Here is a 23,316-nt window from a genome sequence, read left to right on the forward strand (position 1 = left end):
TTGCCTCCCCCCCCCCCCCCGGCTGCCTTCCTCCAACACTCAAGAGGTGGGCAACAGCAGCAGCAATGGGTGGAGCAAGGCAAGAAGGAGGTTTCCTTCTGGTTCCTCCTGGGGACAGACAGAGAAGACAAAAGGTCAACAAAGTGGCACAGGGCAAAGGAAGAAACTTTTGCTCTGCATATGCTCAGGGGCATGACAAGAGAAAAGCCAAGAATGGAAGAAGCAAAGATCCCACAGACAGGAAAGGTGTCAGACGCAAGATTCAAACCAGCATTTCCTGATCTGGGGCTCAGTTGCTTAGCCAGCAGGAAAGCGCAGCTGTTCAGTGGCTGGGTCACTGCTCTCCCCCTGCACCCTCGGCACCAGGGCCTTCCCAGTGCTGCTCCTCCCAGGACTGAAGCCCTCTGCATGTCCTGCCACTGCCCCAGAGACGGCAGCTGCACACGGGGGGAGGAACTTGGGGCGTCGTCTTGCACTGTTCTTCCCAAATCCGTGCCTCTCTGGGGGCCAGGCAGCTGCAGTCGCTGTACGTGCCACTGGCCAGTCACTTCCACAGGGTGGGGGCGGGGCAGTGCTGCACAGGCCACCTGCCCTGTGGGTGGACAGGCCTTGATGGTAGTCACAGCTCCATCCCCAGGGCAGGTCAGCTCACCTCCCCAGGTCAGCTGGTCTCCCCAGAGTCCTGGTCACTTCCCCGCTCCTGCAGTGGCAGCAAGTCTCACTGGAAACCAGTCATTGTAGTCTCTTGCAGCTGGACTGCAGACCTGCTTTCCGGGCCAGGAGAACAGCACTACTGGTGGGACTCCAGGGCAGTGCTTTGCCAGGGTCACTTTCTCCAAAGGATAGGTGGGGGAAGACGTGGGAGGTAGCTGCCTGGCCAGGAGAGCCTCCCCTTTCCCACAAGCCAATCCCTCAGGCCATGGCAGGCCACTCCCAGCCACGCTGCCAGCTCTCCTCACCACTACCCCTCAAACCAGATCAAAACGTACCTGCCTCCTGCCTTATCTAGAGCTCTCACCTTGTGATAAATTTAAAGGTTGACTTTAGTGGGCACAGTCCCCGAGGGAGGGCGAGGAAAGCTCTCCCTGGCCTGAGACCCCGGAAGGGGAACTGCCTGAAACTGATGCCTCACTTCCAAGGCAGCTGTGGAACTTGCACTGCAGTCACGCACCCAGGGCTTTTTTTCTCATGGAACGCGGGGGATGGAGTTCTGGCAACTTTTTGCAGGGGCCCCTCCCCTTTGGAGGCATTGGGGGGGAGCAAAACAGAGGCATTTGCTGGGTGGGTGCTGGGGGGTGCATGGTGGGCGGGTGCCTGGCCCCTGCCTGACCGCACAACGACCCCCTCCTGCCCCATCTCCAAGCTCTCGCCTGAGCCCAGCCCGCCTCCCCTCCCCCCCGCGCTCTGCTTCCCAGCGCAGCTTCCAAGCCGGTGGAGGGCGCGGGGGGGGGGAAACGGGCTGCGGCACCCACGGAACGCCCAGGAACTGGCTTGGCAGAGGAGGAGGAGGAGGAGGGGAAGGAAGCTGGCTGGTGCAGCCCCGTGCCAATCTGCAGCACGAGCCTAGGCATGTCTACTCAGAAGTATGACTCATTGTGCTCAATGGGGCTTGCTCCTGGGAAAGGGTGCATAGCCTTGCAGCCTGAGAGCCCAAGCATGTCTACTCAGAAGTAAGTTCCACTGTGTTCAATGGGGCTTACTCCTGGGAAAGTGTCATAGCCTTGCAGCCTGAGTAGACAGGCAGAGGAAGGGCTCTGTGGCTGCAGTCCTCTCCACACTTTCCTGGGAGGAAGCCCCACTGCCTCTAGTGGGACTGACTTCTGAGTAGACAGGCACAGGATTGGGCCCTGAGGCTGCCATCCTATCCACAGTAAGCCCCATTCACTAAAGTGGACTTCTGAGTAGACATGCATAGGATTGGGCTCTTAGGCTGCAATCCTAGACACTTTCCTGGGAGTAAGCTCCATTGACTAGAACAAGACTTACTTCAGAGTAGACATACCTAGGATTGGGCTCTTAATCCTGCAGAGGTATATATTTGCACCCATTTTCACATGCTAAGGGCAGGTGAAAAGGGATTCTCCGTGTGTACAACGTGCTGTCCAGCCTTGCCAGAGATCCTCCTCATCCTTCCCCCAGAAGCATGCCCTCTGCCAGCCAGCATTTGCAGCTCCTCTCCAGCAATGCACCGCAGCTGCTCAGGGCAGCAGAGAACATACAATTGCATGCCAAGCGCCTTCCCAAAGACACAGAGTATTCTGATACCTGAATTAAACCACATTTAATGGCTTGTTTGCAAACGTAGCTGTTTCTATGTGCACCTAACGACCCCTCTCCTGTAAGAATTCCTTTTTTGTTCTTACTCCCACAGTTGCTTAGAGTAATTTTACTACATGGAACTCATGTAAGCCATTTTCCGGAATCCATTCACCACTTCCTCTCCTTGAAGTAGTGCCACACTACATACTACACGCTACAAGTGCACCTGTACAGTATTTTTCCCCATGTGTAGAAAAAATAGCTAGGGGGAAGGGGATGTGGAGATTGACAGCCCAATCCTATGCATGTCTACTCACAAGTAAGTTCATCTTTAGGGGGGAAGCACATAAAAAATATTTTATTTCTCCAATAAAAAATGGTTTAAAAATAAATAAATAAATAAATAAATAAATAAATAAATAAAAGATTAACAAGTTGTGAGTTCCTGCACCTTTTTATTTACAAAAAAAGCACTGCACGTACCTATCAAGCAACGAACTTGGGATCTGCTGCCAGATACCTGGGGGACTATCCAGGAAGGGCTCCTGCCTGCCCATTGGTCAAGCAGCAGCAAAGAGGGTTCTTGTTCCCCCAAAAGGAAAAAAAATAACTGGGGAAAAGCCAGCCCTGGATTTGAGTGCGAGAGACCTACAGACTCTGGTCTGGTACTGGAAACCAAGGCCCCTGCAGGCAGAGGAGACAGCCGCCTTTCTGCGAGTCGGAGCACAAGGAGAGGCCCATCTAGCTCCACACTGGGCACCAGCAGCAACCCTTCCTGTCTCGTGACCAAGTCCTATTGTTCCCGAATGGGCGCAGGGTTAGTTGGATTATGGAGAGGCAAACAACAGACAGGAGAATTCAGAGGACTTCTGACAAAGTAAACGTTTACTCGTTTGTAAATGGGACCCCCGCACACAGGTGGAGGACCCCGAAGAGTTACAACAATGCAGGTTTTATAGGGCATTCTAACTAGAGAAGGGGTAGCAAGAACAAAGAGAGAGAAGAAAACACTGGTGGGAATAACAATAAGTAAGCAGGCAGAAAAGCAAAATCGGCATCCACTTTCAGTTTGGAATGTTGGGTCGGGAGGACCGTACAATGTGCATCGACAGGTTATTTCTATTTATTATTGACGGTTTGGTACTCAATCACAGTTAGTCCTTCAGGGTCTCCCATCCTTGGTCTATTTGTTTATTGCCATCTGTTCGTCCTTGGAGACCCATGCCAGGCTTATCCTGTAGCCAGCCTGTTTTCTGAGAAGAATATTAGATGCTGACCGGTAGCATTCCCAGACAATGCTGGGAACTGTCCCTCTAACAAGGGTCAGAGAGGGGAGAACTGGGCCTGGTGGGCATTTCAATATTGTGAGCTGGGCATTTTGGGGACACCATCCTGACACCGCGCGGCAGGACAGCTGCTGGCGCGCACAAAGCGGGAGGAGGAGCACCAGAGCCCGTCGGAGGCACCCCAACGTAGCCCGGCACCCAGGCCGGCGGCACAAGCAGCCGAGCACCACGCGCCTGCTGGAAGAGCACGGAGTTCTCCTGACGCCGGCCGCTCGGCTCCGTGCTGCTCCGTGCAAGCACCGCCAGGGCGAGCCCAGCAGGGACAGGCGCAGGCTCTCGAGCGGCCCCCAGGAACGAGCAGCAGCGCAGCAGCCACTGTCACCAGTGGCGCGGGAGAGGCCGCAGGGCGGGAGGAGGAAGGGTGGCTTCGGCAGCCCTCCCGGCGCTGCACCACAAGCGGGACGCGGGGCCAGGCACGGGCCTGGCTGCCAGGACTCCCCTGCGGACCGCTCGGGCCGCCGAGCCCTCGGCACCGCAGCAGCCGCGCAGAAAGGCCTCCGCCTCAGCAGCAGCGCTGCGGGGCAGGCAGTGGCCGCGTGCGGGACCTTCGCCCTCCCGCCCAGCACGGCGGCAGCAGCAGCAGCAGGTACTGTTGCGCACGCGCACCGCCGGCCGGACACCCGAAGCCGGGGCAGGGCCCCTGCAGCGGGGCCGCGCACGCGCAGTCCTGAGGGCGGGGCGGAGCCTGCGCAGTGGCCGCGGCCCTCCTGTGCGCACGCGCCGCTGCGGCGGCCTGTGGAGGGCCATGTGTGGGCGCGGGCGGCGTGGCGGCGGCGGGCTGTACGGGGCTGCGGCCTCCGTCCTGGCGGGCCTGGAGCGCGGGGAAGGCGCCCTCAAGACGCTCGTCTACCGGAGCCGCTTCCAGGTAGGCTTGCGCTCGGAGCGGGGCCTGCGCGAGCCTCTGGAGAGCGGGCACAGGCACGCGGGGGCGGGGCTCGTGAGCTGGGCGGCGCCTGCCAAGTGGGGGCGGGGCTTGTGGGCGCGTGGGCGTGGCCTGCCCGGCTCCGAATGATGGTCTGTTCCCTGCAGAGCCCGCGGCTGCTGCTCGCCCTCCTGTCCGGGACGCTTCGCTACTCTCCGGTGCTGGACACGATCCTGGAAGCCGCCGGTCTGCTCCGCACCGAGAAGAAGCTGCCGCCACCGCTCGCCAAGGTGGGGCAGACAGGCGGGTGGGCTCTGGGTGGGCGCTGGGCAGGCCAGCGGCACCGGCTGCCACTGCCCTCTCTCCGCAGGTGCTGGTGTACGAACTGCTCTTCGGCAAGGGGCTGCGAGGCGGGGGCCGGCCCCAGGGCCTGGTGCTGCAGCACCGAGCCCGGCTGCTGGCCGAGCTGGCCCGCCTGAAGGTCCGGAGGAAGGTGAGCTGCAACGAAGACCTGCTGCCGGGGCCCCACCCAGGTGCGTGCGAGGGAGCGCCGTCTGGCCTGGTCTCGGACTGGGTGTGGCGCGTGGGGCGGACCCCGGCTGGCTCGGGGCAGCCGGAAGGCACCAGCAGGCTCCCTTCGCCTGCCGGCTGCTGGCTTCGCTCCCAAGGCTGTCCCAGGATGTGGGGGAAGGCAATGCCGGGCCAAGGCAGAGGCTGAGTGAACCCCAGCCAGCGCCTGCTCTCCCGCTGTGTCTCCCAGCCCCTCAGGTGCCGCGCTACGTCCGTGTGAATGTGCTGAAGACGTGCGTGGATGATGTGGTTGATTACTTCAAGCGCCAGGGTTACACCTACCAGGGCAAAGCCACCAGGTGCGTCTGTCCTGTGCCACTTCTGGCTCAGCCCTCTCGGGTGGGTGAGTAGGTGCTGTCTCCCCCCCCCCCCATTCCTCTGCCTGTTGAGAAACAGCAGCTCGAGAACCAGAAAAGGGGCAGCCCTGCTCCCTTGCTGCATCTTCTCCAAGTAATTACTGGTTCTAACAGAGCTGACCAGGCCTTCTTCCGCCAGTAGGCGCAGTGTCTCCACTCTGAGTCCCCTGCATCAGGAGGAGCTGGCTGGCTCTGAAGCAGAGACTGGGAGGGCCTCTGGGTTGGGTGTGGAGCAGGATGTGTGCAACCCTGTGCCTGTCTTTTCTTCAGCCTAGAGGAAGTGCGCTCCCTGTCGGGAAAGAGATTCTTGTTGGACCCCCACCTTCCTGAGCTGCTGGTCTTTCCTCCACAGATGGACCTCCATGAGAACCAGCTGTATTTAGCTGGGCACATAATTCTGCAAGACAAGGTGAAGGGGGGCGGCGGCGAGGAGAGCAGCACAGGGAAGGACAGAGTGGATAGAGAGATGCTCTTTACACTCTCACATAACACCAGAACCAGGGGACATCCACTAAGATTGAGTGTTGGGCGGGTTAGGACAGACAAAAGAAAATATTTCTTTACTCAGCGTGTGGTCGGTCTGTGGAACTCCTTGCCACAGGATGTGGTGCTGGCGTCTAGCCTAGACGCCTTTAAAAGGGGATTGGACAAGTTTCTGGAGGAAAAATCCATTACGGGTTACAAGCCATGATGTGTATGTGCAACCTCCTGATTTTAGAAATGGGTTATGTCAGATGCAGGGGAGGGCACCAGGATGAGGTCTCTTGTTCTCTGGTGTGCTCCCTGGGGCATTTGGTGGGCCGCTGTGAGATACAGGAAGCTGGACTAGATGGGCCTATGGCCTGATCCAGTGGGGCTGTTCTTATGTTCTTAACTACAATTCCCAGGAAGCCTTGCAGGTCTCTTGTTATCTGGTGTGCTCCCTGGGGCATTTGGTGGGCCGCTGTGAGATACAGGAAGCTGGACTAGATGGGCCTATGGCCTGATCCAGTGGGGCTGTTCTTATGTTCTTAAGGACTGGTGAGGGGAGGGCAGACTGACCTTTCTAAGTAGCTTCCTGCTCTTATCCAGCTGTGGCTTCTGGCCCATGCTCTTACTTGGAGGAGCCTGCCAGCACAGAGGTCTGCATGTGGATAGAGGGTGGGCTCCACAATTGGAGCTCAAGGGCTTTACAGGAAGTGCCCTGGTCACTGTTTCTTGGGCTCACGTGCTTCCAGGTAGGGTGCCAGTGCTTCAGAGGGGAAGCTCCTGCGCTTTCACTGCCCGGGCGGCAGTTGAGGAAATAACATGCACTGAGGTGCTCACTTTGGGATGACTCTTCCCTATAAATACGAGCATGTGGCTGTCTCCTTTCCAGGCTGCAGGGGTGGAGGCAGCAGCCCTGAGTGTGTGTGCATCTGCCCGTCTGTTCTGGCAGGTGTAAACAGCCTTTCTGGACACCTACTTCTGAGACTGGGGGGTGACGACAGGGGGATCAAGCCATTGTGTTGGTGGTGTGTGTGACTTGGGTCTGTCTCCTTCCAGGCCAGCTGTCTCCCTGCTTTTCTCCTGGCTCCAGCTCCAGGGTCCCATGTGATTGATGCCTGTGCAGCCCCTGGCAACAAAACCAGCCACTTGGCTGCTATCCTGAAGAACAAGGGGTGAGAGGGGGGGCAAGTGGGGGTGGAGACCAGAGAGGGGGTGTTCTGGGAGGAGCTGGCCCTGGTGGGGGGCACACACTGGTTACACCCTCTGGCGGAAGAGACTTGCTTGTTTCTGGGTACAGCTAAGAGACTTTCTGGAGAATGTTAGTTCACAGGGGAACTGACAATCATCTGGTCCAGCCCTTGTGCAGCACCACTGACCTTCCAGCCTTTGCTGAAAAACCTCCAGTGGGGGAAAGGCCACAGCTGCACAAGGCAGGGTATTCCAGTGCCAGGCAGCCTGTCCTGTCCAGTGCCAGTGCCTCCTTGTGATCAGCCTCCATCTCCTTCCCTGTAGTCCATCCCACTGGAACTCGTCCTGCTTCCGGGAACCACAAAAAAGCCAGCCCTCCCCTTCTTTCATGTGAAGGCCCTGCTGAACTCTGGCTTCTTTCCATGTTGTCCCTTGGGGCTAGGGCAGGCTTAGTGGCTCTCCTCAGCTTGTCCGCTGGGCAGTGCCATTTCATGGGCAGTGCCAGTCTGAGCACAGGTGGCTGTTTGTTCCTTCCTTCTTCCTTAAAATCCAGTCGGATTTTTGCCTTCGACCTCGATGCTCAGCGCCTGGCGACCATGAGCACCATGTTGGTGCGGGCAGGGGCTTCCTGCTGCGATCTGACCCACTTGGACTTCCTGGCAACAGACCCCGGTGAGCCCAAGTACGGCAACGTGAAGTACATCCTCATGGACCCCTCGTGCAGCGGCTCAGGTGAGGGGGCCCCAGGACCTTCCTGCTGTGATTGTCTAGCCCAGGGGTGTCAAACCCGTTTCATACGGAGGGCCACATAGCATTCATGACACCTGCTGAGGGCCAGAAGTGATATTAGGCAAGACATGATGTCATTAAATAGGTCATAACCAAAAATAAAGACTTTTTTCTCACTTAGGAACTCATTAGCTGCAAATAACAAAAGAGAAAATATATGAATCTTGATCATATTCCAAGATATGGGAGAGCCCAGTTTTCATGTGGACTGCCCTTTCAGCAGTTACACCTCAGCACTACTTAGCAGCTGAAAGCTTGAGGGCCGTATAAAAAGCTTCTGCCGGCCGCATCCGGCCCCCGGGCCTTATGTTTGACACCCCTGGTCTAGCCACTCACCGTGGGTTGAGGGCCAAAGCAGGCCTTTGGCTTCCCTTGAATCTTTTTTAAGCAGTGAGAAAAAATGTGTGAGTGGTTAGATTGTGTCCAGTGTTTGCAGAAAGCTGGGTTTTGCAGGGGAGGGATCAGTGCTGTCCTAGGGAAGGTTGCAGGGTGGGAGGAGAGGGAGATCCTGTCCTTTGCAGTAGCTGTGGCCACAGAATTGGAACCCGGTCCTCTGCTCTCAGCAGTCAGCCTGCTCCCCGGGACCATCTGGGGGGAACAGCCTCCGGGCCCAAGGGGGTTACACCACCTCAGCTTCTATAGCTGGGTGCCCTGACGGAGACGGTGCTGTCATTGCAAGGAGCACGACTGAGGTAGGCTGGCAGGAGCAGCAGTGTCACCTAACCCTGTGCCAATCCATTCTAGGCATGGTCGGCCGACTGCCAGTTGAGGAGGCTCCCTCGCCACCTGAACGCTTGCAGGCCCTGGCCAGGTTCCAGCGGAAAATGGTGGCACACGCCTTACGCTTCCCTGCTCTCCAGCGCCTGGTGTATTCCACATGCTCTGTGCACCAGGAGGAGAACGAGGATGTGGTGCGTGATGTGCTGCAGCAGTGGGGAGAGGATTTCAGGTATGGGGTGTGTGTGTGTGCTTGTTGGGCCAGGCCCAGGCCTCTTGGGGGGGGCATGAAAGGTGCGTGCCTTGAGAGGCTCTGGCAGGCCTGCAGGGGCCTGGAGATGGAGTGTCCCGTTCTTGAGTTCTCTTGAAGGGGGGAAATCCGAGGGCTGCTCTCCCTGGATGGCAGTGGGAGGCGAGACAGAGTGGCACAGGGTGGGGCTGCTCTTGCCTCACATCTTCTCTCTGTAGGCTGGTAGAAGTCCTGCCCTCTTGGCCCCAGCGCGGCTTGGCCACTTTCCCAGAGGCCAAATGCTGCCTCCGAGCAGCTCCAGAAGAAACACTGACCAATGGGTTTTTTGTGGCAGTGCTGGAGAGGCGGCATCCCAACCCAGGAGTCTCTGAGGAGAGGTGAGTGTGACGCAAGGAGGTGCTCTGTGGCCTAGAAGCTCACGTGGTACTGGAGGAGGGAGCAGCCTGCTGCTTTCTCTGTGCTACTCAGAGGACCCAGGAATGGCTCCCTCATGTCAGTGCAAGGCAGGATCTCAGTCCACCTGAGCAAGAAAGTCTGCCCCACCCCATGGCAGAAAAGGAGTCAGTCACTCAGGCCCTTTGGCTTGCCTAGTGTTAAGGCAGGCGCCAGCACCTGTCTTCCTGCAACACTTGGGGTGGGTTTCAGGCTACTATTGGGCTTCTCTCACTGCAGTGTTGCTCTGTGTGGAGGCTGTGCTCGCCCCAGCTGCCCTGCTCTTTCTATTCCAGCACCAGCCCATCCCTTAAGCGGACCAGCAAAGTAGCAGCAGCAGCCTCCTCACCTCGCAAGGCAAGGAAGAAGCTGCTGGACCGTCCCAGGAGGCAGCCTTTGAGAAGCAGGGGTGGGGGGAAGCTGCTGTGTGAAGTGGAGTAAATGTTTCTAAGACAACTCATTGCTCCCGTTTCTTTCCCAACAAGGTCAGGTTGATGAGCCCGCTGCACCTCCCTCCCTCCTGTTGTCACCACTGCACCTGTGGCTTATTTCAAAGGTGCGGGTGCACACACACTGCTGGGACTAGTGAAGGGGGTTGCTGGCTGAGTGCTGGGCTATGCAGGAGCCTTTGGGCAAAGCTGTGCACCTTGGCTCTTCTCCCACCTTCCCTGCAGTGTGGCCCTTTGAGGGCCAGTTTCATGTCATCAGGACTCCTCTCCAGAGATGCTTTATGGGGAGAGCTCCCACCAGCCAAGTTCTGTAGCTACCTGCTGGGTCCCAGCAGTGGGGGGTGGAGAGGACTCCACCCCAGCCTGGAAGAGCCTCACACCCACCCTTGGCCTCTTTAACCACAGACAAACTCCAGCACGTTGACATCATAGTTTTTATTTTAAATCAACATAAGCAAGGAAAAAGAAATTGCACCATTCACACTAAACCCCTCAACAGGAATGATCCAAGTCTTCATGGCAGCATTTTAAAAACATTGAACCTATTCACTCTTCCCACTGCCACACTGCGGGGGGAGGGAGGCACTATGCCTTGGCTCCTGCTGCAGCTGCCCCACAGTGGTGGTGGTGGTGGAGATGCAGGTGCATTTGCAAGAGTGAGTCCACCTTTCTTGGGCCCCCCCACCTGCAGAGAAGGGGGCTGAAAGATGATGCTTGGGTTGCAGGGTCCTAAAAACTGCCCTTGCAGACACCATTCCTGCAGCAAGGCTCAAAAGCAAGAACTGGCTGGGCTGCCCATTGAACAGTGAAGGTCTCAAAGGAGGGCTGGTTCTCCCCCCCCCCATCACTCCTCCCTAGAGAAGCCTCTGGGATGCTCCTCTGGCCCGGGCAGCAAAGGGTGCCTGCCTGCACAGTCCCCCTCCCGCCACCATCCAAAACATGTAAGAGCCTGCAAGTGCTACAGTGACCTGCCATACACACTAGAGAACAAGACAGACCCCCCCCCCCAGCCTCCACAGAACCAACAGGCTAATTCCTAACAAACAGCTTTGCACTTTCACACTTCTATGAACCAAGCTTGAAGGAATTCCAAGGCAATTGAGCTTAAATATAAAAATAAAGTTTTATTTTGTTAAAAAATGTTTAAATATTTTGCTTTTAATTTAGACCCAGGCAGGCACGCGCACACACTCACATGGTCGTCTCTGACGTGTTCACGAGAGCTGCCAGCCAGCTCCATGCCCCAGAGAAGTGGGGAGCCGCCTCCTGATGTGTTGCTGCTGCCCTTGCATCTGCACCGGGGCCAAGTTGCAGCTGGCTTCCTCCAGTACAGCTCAGTACAGCACCCAAGCCTCTGCCCCCCCTCGCTCCAGGCCAGTCTCCTGCAGCGGTGGGGGAAGGTTGGGGGGGGCCGCCAGCCTCGTCGCACACACCAGGATCACTCAAGACCTGTAGTAGTCCTGCAGCGATGCGACCGTCCACACCCAATTAGGCAGGGGTCGTCTCCCTTGGAGACAAGCACCCCCAAAAATGTTTACAGCAAGTCCGGCATCACCAACATGCCGCCACACATACAATTCTGTTCTTCCTCCAAACTCGATTCACAGAGCAATTTAAAAAAGAAAAAGCACCACCATACTGTGAGCAACAAGGAAGGGGGTGCGCCGGGGGGAGCCCCACAAGTGGCAGCCTCCCCTCTTCAGCGCCTTGGAAAGACAGCAGGGAGGCGCGAGGTGACCCCCCATCTCACCAGGGCTTCCAAGCAGTCCTTTGCCGATGCTTCTGGCAGACCCACCCCCTGTGAGAGCCAGTCATGTTCCAACAGAGGGCCCCCACCCAGAGAAGCACCCACTAGCCAGGCGGACTCTGGCAAGAGCTGGACCTTGGCCTGGACTTTGGGCCCGTGCCATTAAAATAAAGGCTTCTGAGGGTGAGGGTCACTGGCCAGCCCCACGGCAAGGGGGAGCAGGGGAGAGGAGGACGAGGAAGGCCAGGTGTCGGCTCCTGCTGGGAACATGCATGCCGCCCTGAGCCAAGCATACCCATCATGTTCCTCCGCACTTGGCAGCCCGAAATGGGGCAAGGAGATGGATCCCTGGGAGAAGACTGTCCAATGGGGGGCAGGGAGGGAGGGAGCAGATATGTACAACATTCCATCCAAATACGGCCACGGCCTGTTCAAGTAACAAGGGCTTCGTTACTCCTCCCCTGCTCAAGGGGGTGTGACCCAAAGCAGCTTCCTGTGGACTCCCTGGCCAGTCCCGCAGGCAAGACACCAGAATGAGCCCCCCTTGCTTCCTGTGCCCAGGGCAGGCCTCTCGGCAGCTCGGGAGGGGGCCAAAGTCCAGCCAGGCTACTTCTTGCGGGTGTTGTGTCTTCGGGCCTGCAGCCGCTGGCGGCTCCCCACCTTGGATCCAGCCCCAATGGAGAAGGCAGGTGTTGTTGGCCCTGGAGGGACACAAGGCAGAAGCAAAGCCCCATTTGAGCACCCCAGCCTTGGCCACAAGTGCTTCCTACTGCTCTGTTAAAAAACCCTGTGCGCACACAGTCCTCTGGGACGATCCATTAACTGCTCCACAAGCATCAACTTATGCGAGAAAAAGCTTTGAAGAAAAGCATCCTTTGTTCTTCAGTGGTACATGTCTCCCTTACAGGAAGTGCTCTCCTGCCTCTCAAACACCTGGTCTTAAACACTTCTTAAGGCTTGCTGGCCAGTCTCACTCTGGGGCACATGTGCAGCAGATCCTGATCACAGACAAATCCCTGCCTGGCTCCAGGATCAGCAAAGCCCTGGCACTGAACTAGTGCGCGGCAGACTGACTGAGAAAAGCTTCTTCTTTCACAGCTCTCTAAAAAGAAAGACATCCTCTCAAGAGGGGACCAAGATCAGGCTCGAGAGACGGACGTATTTGCTTTATGGACACATCTCAGTCAAACCACCACTACCCAAAACTGCAGATAAAAATCCCACCTGCGCCTGACAGTAGAGTCTGGACGAAGGGAGGAGAACGCCCCTGCCCGGCTTCAGCGTGGAGAGGTCTGTTAAGGATCAATGCTAAAGCCCCCCCCAACTTACCGAAAGTCGTTGCTGCTCCACCAAACGCTGGGGCAATGGAGGCACCAAAAGAGAGGCTGCTGCCTGCTGTGCCTCCTCCTGGGGCAGGCAAACCCTGACCAAAGGTGGGGGTGGGAGCTCCTGCTGACACAAGAAGGGACAGAGAGTTTGTTCAGAGCAGGCTTTATTTCTCAACCTTCACCTACTTGCTTTTTTTCTCAGGGTGCCTTTCAGAACTGGAGGGGCAACATCCCCAAACCAGCATTTTAAACACAGGGATGAAGACTCCTCAAGCAGGAATCATAAAAGCTGCAGATGCACCAAAAGCTGCACCCCATCAACGCTCCCAGGCACGGAAAACCAGTCAGGGGAGCCCAACATTCCCAAGAGCTGTGCTTTCAAACTCTCAGGGAGCTGGAAGACCACAGCAAGTCCTTGCAGGGGAGGGAAGCAGCGGGGGTAGGGAGAAGGCAGCGATGCGATCCCCAAGATCGCGTCACTCAGGGGGGCCGTAGGGACTGGCACGCACTCACCAGTCCCCGCAGCAGCCTTCCTGGGGTGCGGGGAGCCCTGCAGGAGCGTCTGCTGGGCTCACCAGTCTTCCAAAAGTTAAAGTGGAGCAACAGCGCACCACTTCTGGTTTTGCGGTGGTGGAGCATGATTGCTCCATTTTCACTTTTAGAAGGCTGGGGAGCCCTGCAGATGCTTGTGCAGGGCTCCCCGCAACCCCGACAGGCTGCTGCAGGGACTGGTGAGTGCATCCCAGTCCCTGCAGTCCCCCCCCCCGAGTGATGCTACCTTATCCCTGCCCCCACCCCCTTAAGAGGGCAGAGGCCAGGGCTGTTAGTCTGGGGTGTCACAATGTCCCAGTTTGAATAGCTCTGCCCAAGAGGGTTACAGTGAAATGCTCTCTACCCTCACAGGAGTAAGAAGTATCAGCGCATGGTGCACTGGACAGCCCCACATGAACCGAGGAACAATTTTCAGGTCCTACAGTTTAACTGAGGCCAGAGAAAGTGGGTATCACAAGCACCCCAAGAAAGCTTGTCAAAGCACTGCACAACCCTGTCCCAGACACCCCCACTCAGAAGTAAGTAACCCCTGCTAATTGGGTAAGAGGCACTTTTTCAAGTGGGTGCTCCTCTTTTTAACAGGGGGAGAGTAACTGGCCCACCTCACCCCAGCAGTGTCTGTTCTAGTGGCTGTCTGCTGGTATTCATTTGCATCTTTTTAGATTGTGAGCCTTTTGGGGACAGGGAGACATTTAGTGATTTGATTTTTCTCTGTAAACTGCTTTGTGAACTTTTAGTTGAAAAGCTGTATATAAATACTGTTATTAATAATAATAATAAGTCCCACTGAGTCCAAGGGGGCTTGCTCCCAGGAGGGCGGGTACAGGTGATGCCAGGGCTGGTGTGGTGCAGTGGCAAGAGAATGGAGATGCGACAGTCTGGGGGGGGGGCTGGGCAAGACTCATACAGCAGCTGCACTCCTGGAAAGCGCAAGACGCGCATCAAGAAGGCTGACGCTCAGTGGCTGACTTTTTCCCTCAAGTGTCTTCAAACACCTTTGGATGCTGGAAGGAGCTGGGCTGGAAACTACAGAAACAGATATTTTGCCAACACACACAAAAGGAAAAGGACCTCCTTTTCTATTTGGCGAAAAAACACTTTTTCAAGAGCCCAGCCTGCTACCTCAGATACCCTCAGGACCCAGAGCACTGGGAAATGCCCTGGAAATGCTCCCTGCACCACCAGCACAGCCACCCCAAGGGCACACAGCCTTCTCAACAAGCAAGGGGCAAGCACCCACTCACACAGCCCCCGGCCCCAAGCCAAGTCTCCAGGGGACTCACCTCCAAAGGCTGGCTTGCCCTCGGGAGTCGTGCTGAAAGCAAAGGGGGTGCCCTGGTTCTGGCTGCCCAAGGGGGGCTGCTGTGCCAAGGAGGAGCCAAAGGGGGGTGCTGCCCCCGCTGCCCCGCTCTGCCCGCTGCCAAAACCAAAGCCCCCGGTAGGGCCTCCTGCGCTGACACCGCCTGTGGCAGCACCGAGGCCAAAGGCACTGCCTGCTGCTGCTGTTGCTGGCTGGCTGGCCGCCCCAAAGGGGAACGACGAGGGGGCAGAGCCACCAAAGACGGACCCTCCTGTGCCGCTGCTGCTGGTTGTCTGGGTGTTGGCCCCGAAGCTGGGCACTGCTGCAGAGGTGGTGGCTGTCCCAAAGGAGAAGACAGAGGTGGTGGCTCCAAAGGCCGGCTGGCCGGTGCTCTTGGGACCAAACGATGCCAGCAAGCCACTCCCTCCAAGGGGCGCCTGTGCGGTGCTGCCAAAGGCCGGCTGGGTGGAAGGCTGTAGTGCCGACCCAGCAAAGCTGAAGTGGGCCCCGAAGCTCGGGGGGCCGCCGGGGCCTGGCTTGCTGGCTGCCTGCCGGCCCTCAGGGGCGCCAACATCCACAGTCAACTGGCTGGCACCTGCGCTGTAGGGTGGGGGCGGCTTTGACGGAGTACCAAAAGCTGCAGAAAAAGCAGTAGAGCAGGACCCAAACGTCAGTGGGGCTGGCTGCTGCGTGGTGGCTGCAGGAGCCAAGCAGGCCGGAACCCCACTGCCAAAGATGCTGAAAGATGTGGCGGCAGCGGCAGTGGTGGCGGCAGGTCCAGGAGTGCTGCTAGTGGGGCCCTGGCTGAAGGCAGGGCTCGCCCCCAGGCTGAGAGCAGGCTCTGTGGCAGTTGCCGCTGCCGCCTTGCCAAACTGGAAGATGGGTGCCGACGCTGCAGTGCCAGAGGTGGTGGTGCTGGGCAACGAGCCAAACAGGAAGGGCTGGGCTGCGGAGGCGGCAGCGGTGGTGGCGGCGGCAGCTGCTGCAGTGGTGCTACCGCCGGGTGCTGCCGGCATCGCGAGCCCAAAGCTGAACACGGGCTTGCTCACAGAGGCAGGTGTGATGCTGGTCACTGCAGACGAAGAGCCTGGAGCGGCAACAACGGCCTCCAGCAGGCCAGGAAAGCCAGAAGCGCAGGAGGTGGGGTGGCTGCCGGGCATTCGGTGGGCAGGCGCCGGCTGAGGGCTCTGCTTGAAGGTGAAGAAGGAAGCCGCTGCCGTTGTCGTGGCCACTGCAAGAGGAGCAACCGTGGTTGATGGAGCAGGTGGCGCTCCAAAGATGGGCTTGAAGGTGCTGCCTGGGGCCCCGCAAGGCAGTCCTAAGGTGGGCACCACCCCAGGAGCAGGAGCTGGGCTGGAGGCTGCAGACACAGGAGTGCTGCTGCTGCTACTGCTGCTGGAGAAAGCCAGGCCATCACTCTTGGCCAGGCTGCCAAAGAGGGGCTTAAGGACAGGCATGGGGCTGGGTGCTGCAGAGGCTGCTACCGCTGCAGGCTGGCTGGTGGGTGGACTGACAAGCATCTCCAGGACGCTGGGCCTGGGGGCTGAGGGGGGCCTCGCTGGTGTCTGCCCTGGCTCAGAAGAGGATGCGGTGGCCACACCGCTTGTGGGCTCTGTAACAGCAGGGGAAGGAGCTGCCGCCACCAGGGAAACTGGCACGCCGAGTGTGATGGGCTTTGCCTCCGGCGTGGTTGCAGGCGGAACAGTGGTCAGGTCCAGAGAGGCGGCAGGTGTGAGGGACTGAGCAGCCTCTGTGACAGCAGCTGCAAGAGAGAAAGAGAGAGAGAGAGAGAGAGAGAGCGCTACTTGATGCCTATGAAAACTCTGGCAAGAAAGCCAGTTCAACAGTCCCCACACGGAAGTCACAATGTGGCAATGAGGCGACCATCAAAGGTCACTGTAGCCGCATCTCTTGCTGGCCTTGCGAGGGGGGGAAGACTCCGTGCAAGCAGCAACAGAACAGCCTGTGGGTTCCCGCCCTCCACAAGGTGGGAGCAGGGAAGCCTGCCCACCCCCCACCCTCTCATGGAGTTAATTGTCTGCCAATCACTGCACAGCTGTGTGTTGCAACCGGAGGTCTTCGACCTGACATGCAGGACCCCACCTAACAGAAACCACCAGCAGTTTCTGAACAAAGGGTCTTGAACCAAATGGCTCTCAAAAAACAAGCCCTGATCTTTTCACCCAAAGTTGCAATGTGGGGGGGGGGGGGTCTGGTTGCAAAAGGCTCCTCTGTTAACTCATCAGTGAGGGAGGCTTTAGGCCTGAAGCATCCAACCCACCACTAGAGGAAGTAGGAGCTAAACTAGGAAGGGTTGGCCTCTCTCACACACTTTGTGTGGGCCTTTTTGCCCCTCGCATGTCCCACCTGCTATGCTCTCTCACCAGTCAGCTGCAGGTCAAACACCCACAACATGGCAGGGATGGAGAGACCCGCCTCCAACAGAGAAGTGGACCAGAACGTGCCCCCCTCCACTCACGGAGCTACACAGAGGCACGACAAGGCCAGGCTTCCAGGAAAGCAGAGGCCTCTGTGCTGACCCAGCACAAGCTCTCCAAAAGTGTAGCAAAGTCTGCCGGGGAATGAAGGCTCGAGGAAGCGGGGAACAGAAAGTGGTTCCTGTAGAGTCTCTGTGGCCTGCTTGTTGCAGCTGCCAGGGCTGGACACACACCCAAGCAGTCAAGTGCCCTCCAGTCTCCAGGGAGCCCCTTCCACCCCTCGGCGTGGCCCCGTTGTCAACCAAGTGAGCCTAGAAAGGTTTTAGGAGCAGCAGCTGCTCCCCCATCACTCCAGCAGCAAGCGGAGACCAAAGCACTCTAAGCACCACATCACTCACCTGCCTGCACGGAGCAGCTCTGCTCTCCTTGCATCTTCTTCAGACTCTCCAGCAGTGGGTTTGTCCCCACAGCGGCTGTGACAACAGTCAGCACAGGCAGAGGCTGGGCAGGCCGCAAAGGGAAGGAGAGAGCGCTTGGCGCAGAGCTGGTCTCCACAGGTGGCTCTGGAGCAGAATCTGCTGGGGAGGACAACACGCTTTAGCACACGTGGCTCGGCTTCCAGACCAGGTAGTGGCAGAGCAGAGCAGAGCGGAGCCCCAGAGCCCCCAGGCACCGAGACTGCCAAAGCTGCAACTGCCATGCGCCACCAGGGGATCTGAGAGAACTGGAAGAGAAAGGCACTCTCCTGCCGCACCGCAGAATCTCACTCACAAGCACCCCGTTCTACTAGCCTGCGGAATAAGGAACAAGGGAGAGCTCTCCTACCAGTCGCTTTCTCCTCCAGGACTTTGTTGAACCTTTGCAGTGTAACCTGCTTGTCTGCATCCAAATCCTCGGAGGTGGCAGAATAGCCCAGCTGAGGGGGGGGAGGCTGCGAAAGAATGGGCAGAGATCAGGGCTTGCCCCAGCCAGACTCTCACACCAGGATGCACAGCCTGTAGTGGGTGGCAGGACAGCCCCTCCCCCCCGAACCTCACAGACAGGAATCAGCAGAGGAGGAATGACCTGCAGTCACCTCTGTTCTGCTTCCGCAGCTGCATTTACAGCAGAGCACGATGCCTGTCCCAAGAAGACACCAAAAGATGCCCAAAAAACTGGTTTTAAGGGAAAGCTAGAAAGGACAAAGGCCGCAGCACGCAGAGCTTCCCAGAAGAGATTCCGCGCAAGGAGAGGGCAGCAGGAGGGGCTCTGATTGCAACACCACCACAGAGGCATCCTGCAGCTGGGACGTCAGACCAACAGCCACTGCGCAAGGTGGGGGGGGCTCAGATACTACCCCACCCTCAGACCAGGGAACTGGCTGCTCTCTGACAGACACCCCACCCCTGGAAAGCAGCCCGCCTTGTTCAAGTCACACACACACACACAGACCCTGTGCTGCAAACCAGGAGGAAAGACAAAAACACGGCAGGAGACCTGGCCGGAGAAAATTACCAGAGCGAAGAGGTGATCTGGGCGCCGAGTTGCGAGAAGCTGGATCCTCCGCTTGCGCTTCCGGCTGCTGCCTGGCGAGGAGCACAACTCCAAGGAGCTGTGCCTACTGACAGGTGTTTCTGCGGCTGGACAGGAAGTGACCAGTTGGGCAATGCCTGAGCAGCGAGTTGGGTGATGCCTGGACAGCGCGCCCCACCCAAACTCTGTCCCAGAGGAGGCAGTGGAGCTTTGAGCCTCCAAACCAAACCCAAAACCAACTTTCTGCAGACAAAGCCTTACAAAATCTGAGAGGAAATGAAGCCCTTCCTAGAAGCAAAGCCCCTCCGCCAGGCAGCCGCTAGTCTCTTGATCTACTACAGTCCATGGCAGCTTCCCTCCCGCCGTTCCCCTGACTAAGGAGGGACCAAGGTGTGCAGCAGAGATACTGGGGCTGAGCAGGGGCGCCCTTCCAAGACAACTGTGGTGTTGGGACAACTCAACTGGGCTTTTTGGAGCAGGACTGAGATCCAACCCTCACAACAGCTCCCCCATCCCAACACCTGCACTCACCCTCCTCTTCCTGCACCTCCTTGTCTGCCTTCGCAGGTGTGGAAGCACCGCTGGCCTGTGGAACCTTTTCTTCCCTGGAGCGACAGAAAACCGCCACTTACTTGGGACGCGATTCTCAAAGAGCCCCTTTCTCCGCCTTGCTGGAGGAGCACAGCAGCTTTTTGAGTGCCACAGAAGCCACCTGCGGGGCCCCGCAGGCCAACGTTTCAAAACCTGTCCTGCTTTCTGGACAGAAGCACAAAACCGCCCTGCACCCCGCCACCCAGAGGAGCGCCAGATTGCAAGGAAAATGGCCATCGCAGCACCCGCCTGACCCACACGCCGCAGGGCAGCATCACCGTGGCGGTCCCAAACGCCTGCCAGAAACAGACCCCATCCCCTGCTGGGACCTGCCAGCGAGCCTCTGCCCACCCCCACAAGCAGCAGAGGCTGGACTCACACGAGGCTGGACTCCAGGGACCGGGCCTTCTTGCTCGGCCTCTCAGGGGTCTGCGAGCGGGAGGATGCTGGGCTGGACAGCGGAGAGGTGCTCTGGCCAGTTCTCTTCCACAGCTGGATGGCAACAAAAGCAGGGATCGCCAGAAGCAGCAGCTGCTGCATCCCAACTTCCCAGTGCCAAGCGAGAGGTTCCAGGCCCACCCCCAACCCCAGCAGATGCCCTGCCTGGGGCACCAGGAAACTCACCTCTGCCAGGCCTTGGGAGGAGCTGTAGGAGCTGGCAATGGCATTGCGGATGGAACTGGGAATTCCCCCCACACAGAGGCTGTTCACGGAGCTGATGGAGGAGGTGCGTGAACGCTTGGAGGACACATCATCCAGGCCGTGGGAGAGGAGGCTGCGCTTCAAGGAGCCGAGTCTGGGGAAGAGGGGATGCAGTCTGGGCATGCAGCTGCCTCTGTTTTGGTGGGCCTCTCCTTCCTGCCCCTCAGCTGCCCAGGCACCACAGAGAAGCCCATCTGACTGCTGTCTGCCAACAGAGCAAAAGTTCCCCCAGGAGTGTCGCAAGGCAGGTGGGCCACACAGAAACCTTCTCTCCAGGCCTCAGGGCACCAGCCTGCCTGAGCCTGCCTGAGCCAGGAGCTCAGACACACCTGGCACTGCTAAGTGCCGTGCCTTGGCCAGAAATGTCAAATAGGGCAGTATTACAGGGCCCACAGTGTTTGGAGAACTGCTTCATCCCACAACCCTGTCCTTACTAGTTCCAGCCGGCTAGCTGAACTCAGGTGAAGCCTCCACACTTACTTAGGCACCACAGAGGCTGCCACTCCATTGGCCACCAGAGGCTCCAGCAGGAACTGCCCGCTCCCACCACTGCCATGGCGCCTGTAGAAAGAAGACAAAGTGTGTTGCACGCAGGTTCCCTCCTGACAGCCCTGAAGCCTCCGGCTTAGAAAGGGCACCTAAGGTGCTGTTTTGAAGCAGACCAACTCCAGCGACAATGAGGTCATGGAAAAAACCAGACACCCAGACAACATTAAAATTAAAACAGAGAGCCAGGATAGTATAATGGCGCAGGAGTTGACCTATGACCCAGAAAATTTAGGTCAAATCCCAGCTCAGTCATGAGGCTCTCTGGGTGATCTCTAACTAGTCACCCTCTCTCAGCTTTACCCACCTCAGTGTTGTGGTGAGGATAAAACCAAGAAAAGAATCAGCAACCCTACCCTAACCTCCTTAGAAAAAAGCGGTCTAAAAACATCAGTAATAAACAAGCCAAATAAAGTTTTCTTAACCAATAACCTTTTAAACAACACTGCCTCCTTATTCAAGGCTAAACCACAAAACCATTTTAAATAACACCTAAGTGCTCATCTGAACCTTGGCCACCTCAGAGACGAACCCCTCCAAGGTGCATATCCACCCAAAACTGGACTGCACAGCTTTGTCCCTGCCGACAGGTCACAGGAAAGGCTGACAATGTTTTTTCTCTGAGGCATCTTCCCGGCTCGTTCTCAAGAGTCAGTTTGAATAGCTGCTCCACTGCTGGGCCAGAGAGCAGCGCCTGACTTGAGAAGGAACTAGTACCAACTGACTGTGGGTCCCAGTTTCCAACACTAACCACTGATCGCTGTGGCTCTTTTAGGCTTTCCAGATCTCTATAGGCTAACAAGCCAACCCTGCTGGCCATTACCTTCTTTTACTCTCCTGTCCGCTAGGCAAGCCCTGGGGGTGGTTCTCCTCCTCTTCCTCCTCCTCCATCATGGCCCTCTTCCTGCTCTCCTTGAGAGCACTCAGGACTGCCTCTTTGGCACAAGGATCCAGGGTGTTGTCAAGTGTGGCTGAGAAGGAGACTGGATAGGAGAGCTGTTCCAGCCTGCCAGAGAAAAGAGAGGGTGAGCACTCTTCCTTGGCCAGAACATAGGGCACCCTAGGCAGCCAGCAGTGCCCACCCCTTGGCCCCACCCGCCTCAGTTGAGTTGTGGGGAGCAGACTGCCCAGAGCTGCTCCAGTACTGCTGGTTTGTGACCTCATAAAGAGCCCTAGCAAGAACAGCATCAGCAGCAGTGCTGAACCAGCTGCTCCTTGCCTGGGTGGTAAGGAGAACAAGAAAGGCTGGCTCACTGCAGAAGGAGCATCTCCTGCCTGCTAACAGGAGTATTGCCTAGAAACCCACTCACAGTGGGGAGCGGCCAATGTTGCTGTCTGGCCGAGCAATTTTCACCGTCACGGGACTCTGGACCGCATTGGAGTGGCGGGTGGACAGTCGGTTTTTCCGCTGATAGCCATCCCAGCAAATTGAGGGTAAAGTCCCCAGTGAACCATACTGGGCCTGATGAATTGGGTAGCGCCGGCGAGGAGGCAGTACAAAGTGAGGAGGCAGAGCAAGAGAGTTCCTGTAAGAAGCGAGAAAAAAAAAGTACACACTGAAGACATGCAGCCAGGCAGAAAAGGACAGGAACAAATAGCCTGCAGGCTGCAGGTGAAGAAGAGCCAGGCCCCATTCTAGCTGCTGCAGATCAGCCCTGAGTCCAGTTTCCAAAGAGGAGCCTGAAAGGTGCTTTCCCCAAACAAGCAGCTCCCTCTTGCTACAGGGCTTCAGAGTGACGCTGTTGACGGTCCTCAGGGCTGCCTTTCTCAAACGGTGGGGCATAAAGCAACTTCAGGTGGGGCATGTTGCGTACCACGCACTGCAGACACCCTTGAAGAGATAGGGTGCAGAGCTGCTGGGCAGGGAGGGCTACCGGTGGGTGAGGGGCTGCTGTGTGACCCCCAACAATCAGGAAGACAGGATTGGAAAGGGGGCTGTGGGGGAGAAGGATCCAGGTCTGCCTTCTGCTTTGACTCAGCAGGACTGCTGTGGCCAGAACAGTACAAGCCGCTGTGTGAAGGGACGTCTGGCTGATGGGGACTTATTGCGAAGCCCAGGTGATGACGTCACTTCCAGGTTCATGACGTCGCTCCTGGAGAGTCCCAACAGCTGTCCTTCTAGAAGGGGGCCCCGCCGCCGGGAAAATGGGGAGGCGCGCCCCGGCAGGCTGAGGGGGGTCTGAGCGGAGCTCCCAGTGCGCGGCCCCGCAAGGCCCTCAGAAAGCGCTTCCAGGGGGCGCCGCCAGCTCCCCCGACGGCCCCGAGCTCTTCTCCCGCGGAGAGTGGCGGCGCCCCTCCCTCCGCCCCAGGCCGAAGGGTCCTTGCGGAGTCGGCCACGTGCTCCGGCAGCGCGGGACGGAAGGCGCACCGGCTCCCCGCGGCCTGCGGGCCGCCTGGTCTCCTGGAGGGGCGGCCCGCCTGGTCTCCCAGACAGGCTCCGAGGGCGCGCCGGCCTCCGCGTGGGCGCGCAGCACCGGTTCCTTCCCTTACCGGCCGGGGCAGCAGCGGGGCCCGCCCGCGCGCAGTCCTCCGTTGGCGGCGCCCTCCGCGGCCGTCCTCTTGGCGCAGGGGGCGGCGTCGCGCCTCGGGCGGAGGGGCTGCTGCTGCTGCTGCCGCCGCGGGGCCCTCCGGGCGCCCCCCGCCCAGCGCCAGCCGCAGGCCGCGCCCGCCGCCAGCGAGAGCGCCGCGCCGCCCGGGCCCAGCAGCAGCCACAGCAGGAGCAGCGCCGCCGCCGCCGCCGCCAGCAGGGCCAGCGCCCGCCCGCCCTCCGGGGGCCCCGCGCCGCCCTCGCCCGCCGCCCGCCGCAGGGGCGCCCACCAGGCCCCCCCGCCCGCCGGGCCGCCGCGGGACATCGAGGCCTCGCAGCAGCCGCGCGCCGCCGCCACGGCCGCCCCGCGCCCCGCCCCCTCCCGGC

General features: G+C 58.5%; 2 protein-coding genes across 2 annotated transcripts; one reads left to right on the plus strand and one right to left on the minus strand.

Moving 5' to 3' along the window:
- The first annotated feature begins 4,350 nt into the window (after positions 1–4,350).
- Positions 4,351–10,826, plus strand: NSUN5 (NOP2/Sun RNA methyltransferase 5). The gene is made up of 10 exons (XM_066636501.1): positions 4,351–4,470; positions 4,635–4,757; positions 4,838–5,000; positions 5,228–5,336; positions 5,664–5,802; positions 6,918–7,033; positions 7,603–7,781; positions 8,583–8,787; positions 9,024–9,182; positions 9,534–10,826. The coding sequence occupies exons 1-10, from the start codon at positions 4,351–4,353 to the stop codon at positions 9,676–9,678; spliced, it is 1,458 nt and encodes a 485-aa protein (XP_066492598.1). The 3' UTR covers positions 9,679–10,826.
- Positions 10,114–23,254, minus strand: POM121 (POM121 transmembrane nucleoporin). The gene is made up of 13 exons (XM_066636502.1): positions 22,893–23,254; positions 21,713–21,928; positions 21,226–21,408; positions 20,337–20,417; positions 19,779–19,950; positions 19,534–19,646; positions 19,095–19,168; positions 18,546–18,670; positions 17,877–17,982; positions 17,450–17,629; positions 14,597–16,375; positions 12,763–12,882; positions 10,114–12,134 (listed from the first exon to the last, which is right to left on the minus strand). Exons 1-13 carry the CDS (start codon positions 23,252–23,254, stop codon positions 12,040–12,042), a joined length of 3,606 nt encoding a protein of 1,201 aa, XP_066492599.1. The 3' UTR covers positions 10,114–12,039.
- Positions 23,255–23,316: the final 62 nt, after the last annotated feature.

Source organism: Tiliqua scincoides, chromosome 8 (genome assembly GCF_035046505.1).
Source record: "Tiliqua scincoides isolate rTilSci1 chromosome 8, rTilSci1.hap2, whole genome shotgun sequence".
Taxonomy (NCBI): domain Eukaryota; kingdom Metazoa; phylum Chordata; class Lepidosauria; order Squamata; family Scincidae; genus Tiliqua; species Tiliqua scincoides.

Coding starts and splice junctions, on each gene's coding strand:
- NSUN5 (XM_066636501.1), top strand. CDS start 4,351: ATGTGTGGGCGCGGGCGGCGTGGCGGCGGCGGGCTGTACGGGGCTGCG. Junction 4,471..4,634: donor TCTACCGGAGCCGCTTCCAG/GTAGGCTTGCGC, acceptor TGTTCCCTGCAG/AGCCCGCGGCTGCTGCTCGC. Junction 9,183..9,533: donor CCAGGAGTCTCTGAGGAGAG/GTGAGTGTGACG, acceptor TTTCTATTCCAG/CACCAGCCCATCCCTTAAGC.
- POM121 (XM_066636502.1), bottom strand. CDS start 23,254: ATGTCCCGCGGCGGCCCGGCGGGCGGGGGGGCCTGGTGGGCGCCCCTG. Junction 21,409..21,712: donor AACATTGGCCGCTCCCCACT/GTGAGTGGGTTT, acceptor TTTCTCTGGCAG/GCTGGAACAGCTCTCCTATC. Junction 16,376..17,449: donor GAGCTGCTCCGTGCAGGCAG/GTGAGTGATGTG, acceptor TCTCTCTTGCAG/CTGCTGTCACAGAGGCTGCT.